At 42.6% G+C, this 14,406-nt stretch overlaps 1 protein-coding gene across 2 annotated transcripts in view; it reads left to right on the plus strand.

Moving 5' to 3' along the window:
- Positions 1–14,406, plus strand: part of ALCAM (activated leukocyte cell adhesion molecule) — a 116,333-nt gene that overhangs the window by 73,585 nt on the left and 28,342 nt on the right. For both annotated transcript variants that reach the window (XM_035315065.1, XM_035315066.1), the window contains exons 2-3: positions 8,663–8,763; positions 11,233–11,452. In XM_035315065.1, coding sequence (XP_035170956.1) covers positions 8,663–8,763; positions 11,233–11,452 — 321 coding nt within the window. The remainder of the gene's footprint in view (positions 1–8,662; positions 8,764–11,232; positions 11,453–14,406) is intronic.

The raw sequence follows: 14,406 nt of genomic DNA on the forward strand, positions 1-14,406 counted from the left end.
AGAAGCTTAGGGCTTTCTCTTTGAAAAGAAATTTTGCTAGCCCATGCAGTACAAAGGCAGTGGTGTCTTTCATAGGATTTCCTTCCAGTTCTGTAGTAGATTTTGGGGTCTTCTCGATTTCAAAGGGGCTGGATTAAAAAGCAGAGATGCGCCTACTACTCCCAAGCAAACCAGAGCCTTGCTGGTCAAGTTTCAGAGCTTCTGGTCTTAGCAGTATGCCTTGTCTTGTTGGAGCTGGGTGCTGGAGCAATGGCTGAGGTGGAGCTGTAGGAAAGCTTGTGTGTAGATGCTAATAATTTTGCAGAGAGTTTTGCATCGGTTGCTGAGCTTTGAACTACTCATTTGATCTCAAGCTTTGCAGATGCTAATGCTTTTGTGTGTAGTTTCAAAGCTTACCTGACCTGGAAAGCAGTGTCTGCTTTACTTTAAATTCATTATCCTTGTCACTTAATGAGGGATGTTCAAATTTTAAGAGGCGATGACTATGCACAAATTTCATTGCATACCTATCAAAAATTCTAGAAATGTTTTGATGCTTTTATGATTACTGCCATGATCATTGCCTTATATATAACATTCAAAGCTCCTAAAATGACAAAGTTTATTTAGGATCATTATAATAAGATAAGCAATCCAGGAGTATCGGTACATTCAGGCTGTAGAAGCTTTTCTTCTGTATGTTCTCCAGTGGTGATATAAAATGTTCAGAGGAGTGCTCAGTGTGAACATCGCTAAGGCAAACACACTGTAATGACAGCCCTGTAAACTGCACACTAGCATCTTCTGCATGGCTGTCTGCCCCTGGAAGTACACAACTTTCTAAGACTTCTGCCTTGCAAATCGAAATTTCCCTCAAACTTCTCAAAAGCTTGTATTAAAATCATTCCAAGTCAAGCCACAAACAAAGCTTGCATGAAGGGAGTGTGCAGATAGGAAAGCTGTGTTCTGGTGTGGGAGGTGGGGAAAATTGCTGCCCAAATACCGAAGCATCTGCATGTTTTGAAATCTTAGCACAGAAATAGCCCTCAGTGAGATAAGCAGCAGTTAGGTGCCACCCAGAGTCCTTTGAGGACTTTGAAAATTGTGGCTGAAGTGCTCAGTGGGATTTTGCATGACTATTCTACCTAAACTCTTAAGAGGTCACTTTTAAGGTTACACAGAAAGACAAGCTGTATGCATGTGAAAGTGTAGTGACTGCTGAAGGAAACTGTGGTTCCCATGACTGGCTGAACTGCAGGGGGAAATACTGGTGAGAAGCATGCGTTGGCCTCCCTCCTCCTGCCCTGAGATGGATTAGGCAGCCAGAGGTTTCTCTGTTGGCAACACGATGGAGCCCATGCAGCCTTGGTCAGATGTAGCAGGTCATCTGAGCAAGTTATAGATGGTCTCTTTGTACTGAGAAGGAAACCATTTGAATGATTTATATAGAAATTGAAAGCAGGAGAACAATATTAGTTATTAGTGGTCATAGCTTGACAACATTTTAAAGGTTCAAAGATGTAAAGAGTGATTTGGGGTGTGTGTTCACACTTCCTGGCTTAAAACAAAAAATCCCTCCCAACGTTCCATGCCACATACAACTTTTGCAGTGCAACTTCCAAGATGTGATTTCAGATAAAGCATGAGCCTGTTAACACCCTTTTTCACAGCTATCAATTTTTCAGTTTTATTTTTCTTCCCCGTCATAAGCGTTGACATGTTTCCTTTAGTATTTTTTCCCCTTTATGAGGAAAAGTTCTGAATGTTTCAACAAACATACTGCTTTGTATAGGGTAACGATACCTGAAATATGTTGATACTTGGTGCTCTCCAGCTCTAGTGCTTTCAGTGTTTCTAATGTTAAATACTCTGCCTGTTCCCTGTTCAGTACTGCCTGATGGCTTGGGGTTGCTGGGTGCCAAGGCCCACCTCCCTAATCTGCCTTTGTACTTGCCAAAATTAGTGTTAAGCACATAAGCATGCCTGTTTGGGTTTGACAGCTTGTATCTTTAGTTAAGTAGGTGTTTCTTTGACCAGCTTGTCAAAAAGGAAATTTAACATCTTCCAGAGTAAGAACCGTGTTTTGAGTTGGGTCTTGCCAAAAGAAAAAAAAAAAAAAAAGGGAAAAAAAATATGAATGTGCATTCCCATTCAGTTATTTCAGTTATTTCACATCTTCAAAGAGCTCAAGTAAGCACTGATGCTTCCAAAGGGTAATTGCTGTCCATTGCGTCAGCGCTTAGAAGATGATAAAGGATTTTTTTTTTGTCCTTTGGTGTTAAAATTGCCTGCACTCTAATATTATTCAGGGCTGAGAAAATGTTGAAAGAATGCTGTGATAAAGTGCAAGAAAACCTTTCAGCAAGTTCTGTTACGTTGTTTTAAAAGTATATTGCATTAAATACTTCTGGATATGTTCTTGTGAAGTTAGTTTCCATCTTTAATAATACTGATGATTCTCCTGTAAATAATGTTCGTAGTCACCAGTGTGTAGATTTTTTTCAATATTTAAACAAGAAGGGGTAGGAAATATACTGTATATATAACCTGTACTAGATAACATCCACAAACACACACTCGCTCTTAATCATATATGTAAGATGAAGATAATCAGTGTTTGAATTTCTTGAAGTGTTTGCCCTGCTTGTGTTTTGATGCCCAATGTACAAAATAAGGAACGATCATACCCACCAATCTCAAACAGGGTTTGTCATGTGTGAATTTTGATAATGAAAGCTTTTTTTTTTTTTTTTTCCTTGTTTAATTAGTCTGTTGACCTCCTGAAGTGCATCTCTTGTTTTGCGTGCCATGTGCTTCTGAAAAAGTGCCTTTCTGCCAGGCAAAGAAAAGGGAGAGAAAAACTAGTTGGAAGTGGAGTCCTATCTGTAGAGTCCAACTTCCATGCAGCAGTATGGGCTGGGGGCCAAACTGGGAGAAAGCAGCTTTGCAGAAAAGGACCTGGGGGTGCTGGTGGACACCAAGCTGAACATGAGACAGCAATGTGCCATAGCAGCAGAGAAGGTCAGCAGTGTCCTGGACTGCACTAGGTGGAGTGCTACCAGCAGGTCAGGGAGGTGATGCTTCCCCTCTACTCAGTGCTGGCGAGGCCACACCTGGAGTGCTGGGTCCAGTCCTGCCCCCCTGACCCCCAGTACAAAGGAGAAGTGGAGTTATTGGAGAGTCCAGCATAGGGCCACAAAGATGATTCAGGGACTGGCTCAGGGGATCTCATCAATGTGTACAAATATCTGAAGGGAAGGTGCAAAGAGGACAGAGCCAGGCTCTTCTCAGTGGTGCCCAATGCCAGGACAAGAGGCAGTGGGCACAACCTGGAGCACTGGAGGCTCCCCCTGAACATCAGGAAGCACGTCTTTGCTGTGCAGGTGATGGAGCACTGGCACAGGCTGCCCAGAGAAGTGATGGAGTCTCCTCCTTGGAGATCTTCAACAGCCACCTGGAGGTGGGTCTGGGCAGTCTGCTGTGGGTATACCTTAGTGAGCAGGGCTTGGACCAGATGGCCTCTAGAGGACCCTGTCAACCTTAACCATTCTGTGAACTCTCTTAATTTTCTTTTTAAATAGTACTTGTAATTAAATGAAAAGTACTTTTCAATGTTAAATTCACCATAAAGCATGGTAAGCATCAACAAACAGTTGGGACAGGAAGCCAAGTCCCAGCTCATTCAAAGCTGGACAGTTTTTGCTCATACCTTTTACATTGCACCCAACACCCAGCTGTCATTCAAATACTGCTTTGTCAATAGAATAAAACTGTTAATAAAAGGCAATTTTCTGATCTCAAGAACGTGCAATTACTGTCTGTGTGAAGTACTGACATTTCCTGGCTGGTACCTAAACGGATGCTCAAGAAGACCCGTGTATAGCTATATACCTGAAATCCCGTTAGGAGATGGAGGGGAAGGCAGAAAGAAAAATGCACCTGTGGCTACTTCAGAGCTGATAACAAGCGATGTAATAAAAGCTTTATTTCATTAGGCAAATCTTTTTAGCCTTCCACAATGTATTACATATGAGCTAACCTGGGCTACCTCAAGATAAGCTGGGAGGGTTGAAATCTCAAGTAAAGATTTGAAGCGACAGATTTAACTGGCAGTTTCTGAAGTGGGCACTAAATAAATGTAATAGCTCTTTGGTTTGGACACTTCCATTCTGGAAGACATGAATTGACCTCCTCTGTCTATGAGCATACCAATAGCACAGGCACCAGTGTCCTGCTGTCCTCTGAGAAGCTGTGCTCCTGAGGAAGCGTAATAGGAAGCATCATTGCTGAACCTTCTGGGGCAGGAGCATCAGCAGTAAAAAAATTGGGTGCAGAAGGAAAAGGTAGGATGTCTTTGTATGTATAAACCATCAGTTAAACTGCTGGACTCTGGGGTGTTGAGAGAGGCTCAGTTTCCCAAATGTCCTTCGCTTTATTGAGTGGAATTAAGCTGCACTTTGAGGCAGCTGAGCCTGCAGGTGAAGGTGCATTTTGGGCAGTACCTCTGCTACTCGTATTTTTGGACACAAGTTCATGGTCTCTGTTGAATCTTGCATCTAAAGAGTCTTTGAACAGCCTTTGGTCTGTATTACATTTGCCTATAAATGTTATCTTTAAGCACTTTGAAAAGGGGTTTCTGCAAGACAAGCATCCAATATTTCAGATGGAAGAAAGAGGTGGAAAACAGGGCAACTTCCCACACACCTCCTACAGCTTTTGTTTTTACCTTGGAAAAAAACATCAGTTTTCCTGATTTTTAGATATTCGCCTTCTAATCATTCCTCTTATACAACCCCACTGATTTAAAAAATAATAATTAGTCTAAATTATGACCTGCATCATGCACTCGTGATGAAGATCTAAAAGAAAACAGTAATAGCCCCTCCTCTGCCTCTAAGCCTCTGATCAACTAGTCAGATTTTGGGTTTTGTCACCCAAGTCTGCGGGTAGTAACTGCTCGGTTCTTCCCTTGGGCAACACATGCCGAGAGGGGGACAAAGAAGGATGCCAGTTAGCACTGCCACGGGGACGTGGAAAGTGCCGTAATTAATGGCATCAGCAGCAAATGTCATCTCAATTTAGCAGCATCCTGCTGGGATCTTTCTCTGACTTGAAATACCTCCTGATGCTGCGGCTTTCTTCTCGTGTCCAAACTGATGCAGAAAGGTTTAATCTGGCTCCGAATGGAGTTTCTTCAGCACTGGGTCAAAGAGGGGGAAATGAGTGAGGAGGTAGCTCAGCCTTCTCAGACCTGGATGGAGGGAACTGGAAGGTGAGCTGGGTTAACGCGGGGTATAACTGTAGCCCACAGCTAGTTCAGCAGAGCTTCTCCCAGTACTTGTGGGAAGAGATCCTGCCTCTGAATTAGTGTTGCTGTTAATGACACTGGCTCAGTTTTAGAAGACAACACCTGAAAATTGTGTAGGGGAATGGGTTAAAGTCTTAATTAGCCATAGAAAGCTGTATCAGAAATGCACCAAGGCAGGGAGTGATGTTTGGTGACTTCTTGCTGCGTTATTCCCTACAATTGCCTTTGCTCCCTCCTGCAGTTAATGAGATATGAGGGCCTTGACCTTGACCCGGGGTGGTGTTAGGGCATGGAGCAATTTGTTATGTATTTGTAGTCCCCTCTTTCATTTTCTCTGTCTTCTAATGAGCTGGAATCTGTGTCCAATAAAAAAATAAAAAAGGTAGACGTTATTCTGTAGTTAAAGCAGTCGTTTTCTTCTACTTTCCTCTCCATCCCACCGTTTTACAGATGCGTCTAATAGCTACAAAGAGGAATTTCTACATTTATTGATATTTTTTGTTTGTTTGTTTTGTAACATATTGGTTTGCAAAGTTGTTTTGCAAAGATTACTGCAGTTCCTGCTGTGAAAGTTTGCAGTTGTTCAACTTGTTTGCACTCCTTAAATGTCCTAGATTTCTCCCTACAGAAGAGGAAGGAGAAAATTTTACTGCAGGACCTTTTATGTTTTTCTAAAGACTGTTTATCTGTATGTAAAGTAAAAACTGTTTGTTTGTTTGTTTGTTTGTTTTTCCATTTTGTGTTAAATTCCTAGAAAACTGTATGGTTTAGTTTAGGCAGAATTTATGGCACCAAGACATGATTTTGATGATTTTGTGGGGTTTTGTCTGTTTGAAGGAATGCATTTCAGATGAAAGACTTCTTCAAAATCAGAGGCCAGGCTTTCCATTTATAAGGCCGTTCATTGATTACCTGCTCTGAATGCTACAAACGTAAATCCTGTCCAGAAACAGTTTCATTCACATTCCTGGGGCTGTTTGTCAAGTATTTGGTGGCGTATGCTTGTTACCTTAGCAACTTGCAGGGGTTAAACGACTGCCTAGGAGAGAACAGTAGCGAACAGCCTCGCAGATCCCACAGGGTTATTTTGTTTTTCCCTAATGACAGAGCGTATCTGCTAGCAGAAAGAACAGTTTCTGGTTTTCCGTGTGATGCAAAACGCCGTTACAGAATTTCAAGTTACTAGTGCCTGGAATATGAATGAGTACTAACCCGGTTACCAGTGGAATAAAGATTTGCAAGTCTCTCATTTTGCGCCCGTGGGAGAGAGGAACCAAAAAGGACTGCTTTCCAGCTCTAGCTGAAACGAACATTAGGATTCAGCAGGCAAAGCCCAAGTTGTGTGGTCCCCCTCCTGAAGATCAGAACGAGGATGAGTGCAAGGGAGGATCATGGGGAAAACAATACTCCTGTTTTCAATTTTACTTCTGTTTGTAGCTCGATTTCATAAAACGTCGGTCCTGTTTCATTAAAATTAGCTGCTTTCTCCAAAAATTTGTGCTCTGCTTGTATTGCATGCACTTATTCAGCGCCATCTAGCGGACCGACTGCTGTTGTAATTCAGAGAGCAAACAGCAAATTAGAGCATGCAGTCCTTATAATGCGAATAACGCACCCAGGCATGTTTGTGACCAAGTATATAACGGAGTCAGAAGAAGATTAGCAGATGTCTAGTTGACACGGCTTGCTATGATGAAAAGAAATTTAATGGTACATGCCAGTGCTGTTGCCTCTTACCTATTGAATTCCACTAGTCCATCAAGCTCCAGCTTGCTTGCCTGCTTCTCTGCTCTACCATACAATGTTGTCTAGGTTGTAAGCTTCTCTAAGGAAGGATTTTGGAATAGTATTTCTCAGTGTAGTACCACAGAAAATAAAGAAGAGCCTAATTGTCACAGTGATGCAAATGATGAGTATTGGCTGGTGCGAGCTCAGAAGTCCTCACCTGAGGAAAAATGTTCTGGAATCTGTCTAATTCAAGTTGCAGGCAAGGAGTACAAGGATCTTTGAAAATACGTAAAAGAAAAGAGATTCCCTAAGGAAACTCTCCCTACAGAGTTTGTGCGCAGAAGGCGAGAGAATTGTCAGGTCATCCCAGTGGCTGCCTCAAGACTCGTGGAAAGATGAAGGGGCTGTGGCTCAGGTCTTCGGGGACACCTGGGAACAGGTTTGCTTAGCCCATTCTCCAGCCCGAGCAAGAAGGGCTGAATCACCAGAAAAATAATGCCTGCGGGAAGGATGGAGTGCTGCTGCAGCCCTGGCCACATCACTAGCATCCCACTACTTTCTCTTAGAGAATGTTTCCCTGGCAGCAAGCCCGTAACGATACAGCTTCAGCTGCAAATGAAGGCAGAGCATGGAAAGGGTCCTGACTCTGTGGGCAGAAGACCCTGGCCAAAGCCACAGACATGTGGGCAAGAGCTGGCAGCCGCCGGGCCTGCTCCGTGGCGCCGAGCGAGCACCAGAGACCAGCCCAAAACCTCCCAGCAGCGAGCTGGTGGGTCTGCGGTGTAAGGAGCACTGGGCTTCCCTGAGAGCAGGGGTGGCTGCTAAAAACAGAAGCTGAAAAATGTTGCACAGCGAAATCGTGGCAAATGCGCTGAGTTTTAACATCTGCTTGAAACTCCCTTGCATTTTAACAGTTCTTCACTTAAGGGCCTGTTGGTTTCGTTCAGTTCACATGTTTTGGACAATGAAAATAAGTGGGTCACTTCTACCCTGTGAATTGTATGCATTAGCACAATAACACTGTGCTGAGGTTTCTAAAAAGCTATTTTAAATAATTCATAGAACCATTTCACTTTAGTTTTCCAAAGCCTCAATGTACAGACTAGTTTATTTCCCAGGTTTAAGGGAACATAGCACTCAAATAACACTCTCATTTTCTTTCTTTCTTTCCTAAGTTTTTAATGTAGTGCAGCGATCAGGGTAAGGCTTGTCGGCTGGCCTCATCACAGCAGAGCATTGCAGCGTAACCCCTCCAGGCAGGAGTGGCCAGTTCTTCATACAATAAATGTTTGAGGGTTTTCCTTCTCAAGCTTTGAGTTTGTAATGCTAGCTGTGAATACTGACTGTAGTGTGCGTGGTCATCCAGTGGAGCAGATGAAAAACCCTGTCTGAAAATTCACATGGCTCCTCCTGACAGCAGCAGGAAACATAGGTCCAAAAAGGGCTTAATGTTTAAGTAAACTAATTTAGTGGCAGGGATCCTGCTTTGTTAGAGGTTTTGGGATGAACCCTGCATGCTGAAAAATAACCATTTACAAAGAACGTTGCTCTTTTTTTTCTTTGTGGTAGCTGTGCACCAAATGTTAGCATATTGAAATTCAAGAAAACGCTTTAATTATTTCCTCTCTTTTTCTGTTTCTCCTCTAGCTCTGGGATTGTATACAGTAAATGCAGTATATGGAGACACTATTACCATGCCTTGTCGTCTAGAAGTACCAGATGGTCTTATGTTTGGAAAATGGAAATATGTAAGTATAGCTTACCTTTTTGTTCATTAGAGCTGGTATGAGATGTATATTTTTTTGTGGATGAGGCTACGGAATTCCAGTTGATAGGATTTCTGCCTCACATGCAAAGGTATTTATTTCTGCGTGAAAGACTGCTAGATTCCCATCTGTATAACTTCTGCCAAGTATAGATGAAAGGTTTGAGGAATTAATCTCATTGTTCAAGAGAAATAATTGTCAGGGAGTCCTCTGCCAACCTGTGTTAGAAATCTGGCATGTTACCCAGCAGCATCTCACTGGCTTGACAGAGCCACCGCTGTACATTTGAAAGCTTTTGAAGCAGGCAGCCTGAGGCAGGGCCTGCCTCATCCCCAGGAAAATGCTGTCCCTGTGCTAGGTTGATGTGATAGTTGCCGGCTCAGCACCATTTCATGACTGAGTGTATTTTATGCACAGCGAGGAGTGTGGAGCTGACCTTAGTGGAGTTGCAGTGGTCTCACCTGCTTGTTTTCCCTGCTTCTGCAAAGTTGATATAAATCTCCTTCTGTGCTCCAAACCAAAATGTTACCAGCAACAAGTGATTTCAACTCTGACAGTGGATTTAAAATTATGTAGTTTTCTCTATTTCAATGGCATCTCTATTTCAATGGCATCCATGGTCTCTTTTAAAGCAGAAGGATTTGCCTCTGTTGTTTGTGCACCATCCACTGATCTCTTTCCCTTGTACCTGGGGGTTTGCAGCTTTTACAGACCTCATGCACTTGAGAACTGCTGCTCTGCAAATGTGTTTTGGGATGCAAAGTCAGAAGTCTGTGGAGAATGATTCCCTGAAAGGGACAGTAAAATCGTTTCATGTAACTATTCAGAAGATGCAGGGCCTGCATTTTGCAGCATGATTTTTTTTATTCTCTTGGGAAGACACAAGTCCACCTCTATGAAGATAGATGCAGGGCTACTTAAGAAAAGGAGATGCATCATCTCTTTCCGGTGCATTTGGGTTGCTTGTCTCAGACAAGTGATGAGCACCAGTTAGCAAAAGGAGGTATTACAGCTTGGCTGAAGTGTGTGGACATATCACTGGTACCATCTGCTGCTGATGGAAAGGGACACAAACCTGTTGTGAAAAAAAGCAGCTGCAGTTTGTATGAAATTGTTGACATGGTCAACACACAACCAAGTGAAGCTGATACCAGCTCTCCCAGGGCAGCTTCCAGCTGGTAACACTTGTTTTTGGGGTGGGGAGGGTTAGTTGGTGTACGGGTTTGGGTTCTTTGGCAGGGTGATTATTTCATCAAAAGAAAGGGGAATCCCATTTGGGCTTGAAGAGTTAAGAGCTTGTTTGTGCTTGACAGCCAACTTCTTGTGTATAAAGCTAAGGCGATGCCTTCTTTCCTGTGTGACAGACACCTGGCATAATCCAAGACTTGAAAGTGAGAAAGGGAAAAAGACTATAAGGGAATTCGAGCTTCACATTAACTGTTGTCTCCTGCTCCCAGCCCTGGCTCTGACACCACTCATCTCCTGTCACAGCGTCGTCATGCTTTTGTGGGCTCTGCAGTCAAGCTGAGCTATTGTGCTGGGAGCACTGCTACTATCAGTGCTGCAAGGTGCAAAGGATAAAAGGGAGCTAAAACCTTTTCCAACCCTCAGCAAAGTACTGAACATAGAGTTGGATTCAACCTTTCTCCTCACTGTATTTAGAGGGGGACATTGTCTTGTCCCTTCTCTGTGCAGGGGGGGAAATTGAAGCCCGCACCACTCAGCTTGTAACTTGGTCTCTCATAAAAATAAAATATTGATACAGTAGGTTTGTGCAGTGCTCTCAATTTTGTATTCCTTCATAGGATGGCAACTGCATACTGATTGATATAAGGAGGATGTATAGAAAATTATTTTTTTCAGATTATCCTGAGGCGCATAAATAAAAATATTTGATTGTACGTATATTCCCATGCCGCAAGCTCTTGGGCCCTTTAAAAACAAAAAGGAAAAAAAGAAAGCTAAAACCTAATTTAGAATAAAATAGGCAGTTATGCCTGATTAAATCCTGCATTTGGAATGAAGTCTGACTATCCCAGACAAACAATATGAATATGGAAAACAATCATGAAAAAAGGGAAACTGAAGCTTTTGAGCCTAGCTCGTGAAGGCTTCTATTTCAAATGACTTTTTCATACACACTGAGTCAGGTGGCGCCAGAAACACCAGCCTTGATCTCAGAAAGCCCTGTGTTGTGCTGCAGTTTGAGTCAAAAGACTGAAATTACTTCTGCTGATGATATTCTCAACATGTACAATAGCAGTCGTAGATGAATTCTCATATAACACTGGATTTCTTGCTTGTACAGCAGAAGTTAATCAGCAAAAAGTAATGTTGTGTATTTTAAAGATTTTTTAAATTATGGTTTTGTACCGATTGCAGATCTTCAGGAACTTCTAAAATTAATCTGAGTGTTCATGCAAAATAGAGGTGTTTATCCTTTTATTATAGGAAATGCCAAATGGATCTCCAGTATTTATTGCCTTCAGATCATCAACAAAAAAAAATGTACAGTATGATGATGTACCAGACTACAAAAACAGGTTGAGTCTCTCAGAAAACTATACATTATCCATCAGGAATGCAAGAATCAGTGATGAAAAGAGATTTGTATGTATGCTAGTAACAGAAGACGATGTTTCTGAAGAGCCAACGATAGTCAAAGTCTTCAGTAAGTAAATCTCATTGTTACTACTGTTAACATTCATCAGTATCTGAATCATAAATTAAGAAAACTTTTATTTAAGGGAAAGATTAAAGCCAAGAAAGTAAGCTTTGCTGAGTACATTACTAAGACCAGCAAATTTCTGCAGCTTTCAAAATGTAATCTACTGGTAGCATTTACGTAACAGGACTGCCTGCACTTACAGTTTATTCATGATAAGTGCTGGCTCAAAGAGAATTTTAGACTTTGATAATGACTCACTTATGTGATGTCATTTGGCCTTGGAAATGAAAAATGTAAAATTAGCACTGATTATTTTTCATTTGTTCTCTAAGCAAATTTTTATGCAAGAGAGAAGCATTAACCGTGTGTGGTCTAAAGGATTAGATCAGTATAGAGGTTTAAAACAACTCCGAGCAGCCAGTATGCAGTGGTGTGACCTTTGAGTGAGCGAGGAGCTGGAAAACCAGCTGCTAGCCCCAAATGCTTACTTCGTTCCCTGTTGAACTACCAGGAGGAATACCAGGCTGCAGTTCTCTTTTAGAGCAAGAAAGAGCTTCAAAGTGTATTAGTATTTTGATATCACTACAACTACTTGATCACAGTGGAGACTTTCAAGAGTGCTGAGTGGTTTTTTGCTCTTGTTTTTTGTTTGTTTGCTCTAAGTAAAACACTAAGTCTCTCAGAAGCCTGACTTCATGAGGCTTCTTTCCAGCAGCTTCTAAAGAACCTCCTCTTTGTGATTTGTGATTAATGAAGTCAAATTCGAGAGTCTCAAAACATCTGCTCTGTTGAAAGAGTAATGTGGAATTTATACCTTTGAGCATCTTTGGAGAGCAGTTGACAGAGGGTCATTTTAGCCTTGGAAGGACTGGTCTCCTTGCGCTCTGCAGTGTCCTAGTGACAACGGCTACGTCTAGATTAGTAGTTTTGCAGCCACAGGATTGGATCTGTAGGTGTTGAGGACACAGCAACAATGCCTTATGGGGAACTTAGAACTAGATGTGGTCTGGTCCCATGCACTGTTGGTGGGAAGGATTAGGGGAATTTCTGAAGTGTGTGTTCTGGTTTTGTGGCACCCGAAGGAACCCAGGTTGCATGATGTGAGGCTGATCTGCAGCGTGAACCAGAGCAGTTCTGCTCTGGTCAGACATGAGCATTGTCAAACCTGATTCAGAGCTGAAACATTCCTTCAAAAGCTGAACCGCCCAGTGGAAGGGCATTGGTTGCTCCTTTTTAGGCATGTAGGTCAGTTGAAGCTAAGGTTAGCATTTGTACATGCTGCAGTTTCAAACAGACCACACTTGCTTAAAAACTAAGAATATATTTTAGAAGGGAAATCCTGCGCTTCTCTCTGGGAGAAGGTGTCAAGGAGGCAGTGGTGATTTCTTGGCAGAAGTTTGTCAGTGGCATAAATGAGTTTGAAGGTAGATTAGGAGACAACAATAATTCCCTTTCCCTTGTTTCACTTTGCATTTGACTGTAAGAACAAGTGAATTAATGACGACAGGAACAAGCGCGCTCAGTGCACGCATAGTAAACTCAGTGCTTCAAAGGAAATGATAAAGAATTATCATGTTTACTTATCGCACAGCAGTAAATATGTAGATGAGACAGTGGTATATGGTGAACTAAATACTAACGGCTTGAATTACTGTGTACTGTACTAAATATTAACACAATGCTAACTCAGCCATGGAGCACAGCTTGTATATTTTACAGTATGCATTAATACTAATAGAGAAAGCTTCTATTTACTGAGGAATACAAGAGTAGAGGATGGCACATATGTAATGTGGTTGACATAGCATGACAAGAAAGAGTTACCTTTACGGTTTTTCGTTTTGAGTTCACAGCTTTATTTAGGGCTCTCATATCTGTGTGTTTAACTTCCTTGAGACTGGTTGGGGGCTTTTCAGTTTTTGCTCTTGCTTGTTTTAATTATGAAAGAGTTAAGAGTAGCCTGCAAGCTTCATTTATTCAGTGGTACTTCTAAGTGGTGTTTCATTTCTTCAGTGGAGTTTCTAAGCTCCTTGAATCACAGATACAGAGCTAAGCTACAGTAGTGCAAACCCTCATAAACCAAAAGACTCATGTATCTGAAACTCAGCTGTGTCCCAGAAGGCTTGACTGAAGCTGGGTTTCACTGGAGCTTGTCACACCCTCAGCTGTTGCTACCTGATTAGCTCAGGGCTAACGAGCTGAAATGGCTCCTTGCACAGATCCCACCTGCTAGTCACACTCACTGGACTACTCAAACAAGCTCTACCAGCTTTCCAGATGGATCCTGTCAGCTTCTTTCTCTGGAATTAAATGGACACAGTTTCCAAAGCAGAGCAGCCCTGCAGATACTAGTTGCTGTCCTGCAGCACCGACATTTGGCTGGCACAGGCAGCGAGCCTCCTATCGTAGTACCTGTGCGTGATTGCAGAGTGCTCAGGCGAGCTCTTCAGCTGAGAGATGAGCTGTGTGCCGAAGTTGTAAACCTCCCAAAGTGTCTTCTGCTGCTGCTAAGCTTAAAATTTCATCGTGCTGCAGAAAGTAAAAGCCAAGTAAGTCTTTTAAAGTGAATTACCTTCGCACGCGTGCTGTGGCTGCTGGGATTGGGCACCAGGCATCTCCTTTCAGCGGCAGCTCTGCGAGCACAGGTGGAGCCTCTCACCCCCAGCTTCTGCTGGGGAACCAGGGCACCTGTGTAGCAAAAGGCACAGAACTGGTGGCTTCTGACTGACTCCCTTTGTGCAAAGGATGCAGGTGGAGTACAAAGCACAGCGGAGGTCTTCCTTAACGGCCACAGAGAGCAGTCCTGGGGGAAAAGAGAGATGACAGGTGGGAAATTTGGGGGAAGGCTGTGTGGTTTGATTCGATCAGCTGGTGACTGTGACAGGAAACCAACTATTCCTGGTTATGGGACCAGAAACTCTAAACCAGAAGGTCTGTTACTGATCTTGTAAAACCTA

Source organism: Oxyura jamaicensis, chromosome 1 (assembly GCF_011077185.1).
Source record: "Oxyura jamaicensis isolate SHBP4307 breed ruddy duck chromosome 1, BPBGC_Ojam_1.0, whole genome shotgun sequence".
Lineage (NCBI taxonomy): Eukaryota > Metazoa > Chordata > Aves > Anseriformes > Anatidae > Oxyura > Oxyura jamaicensis.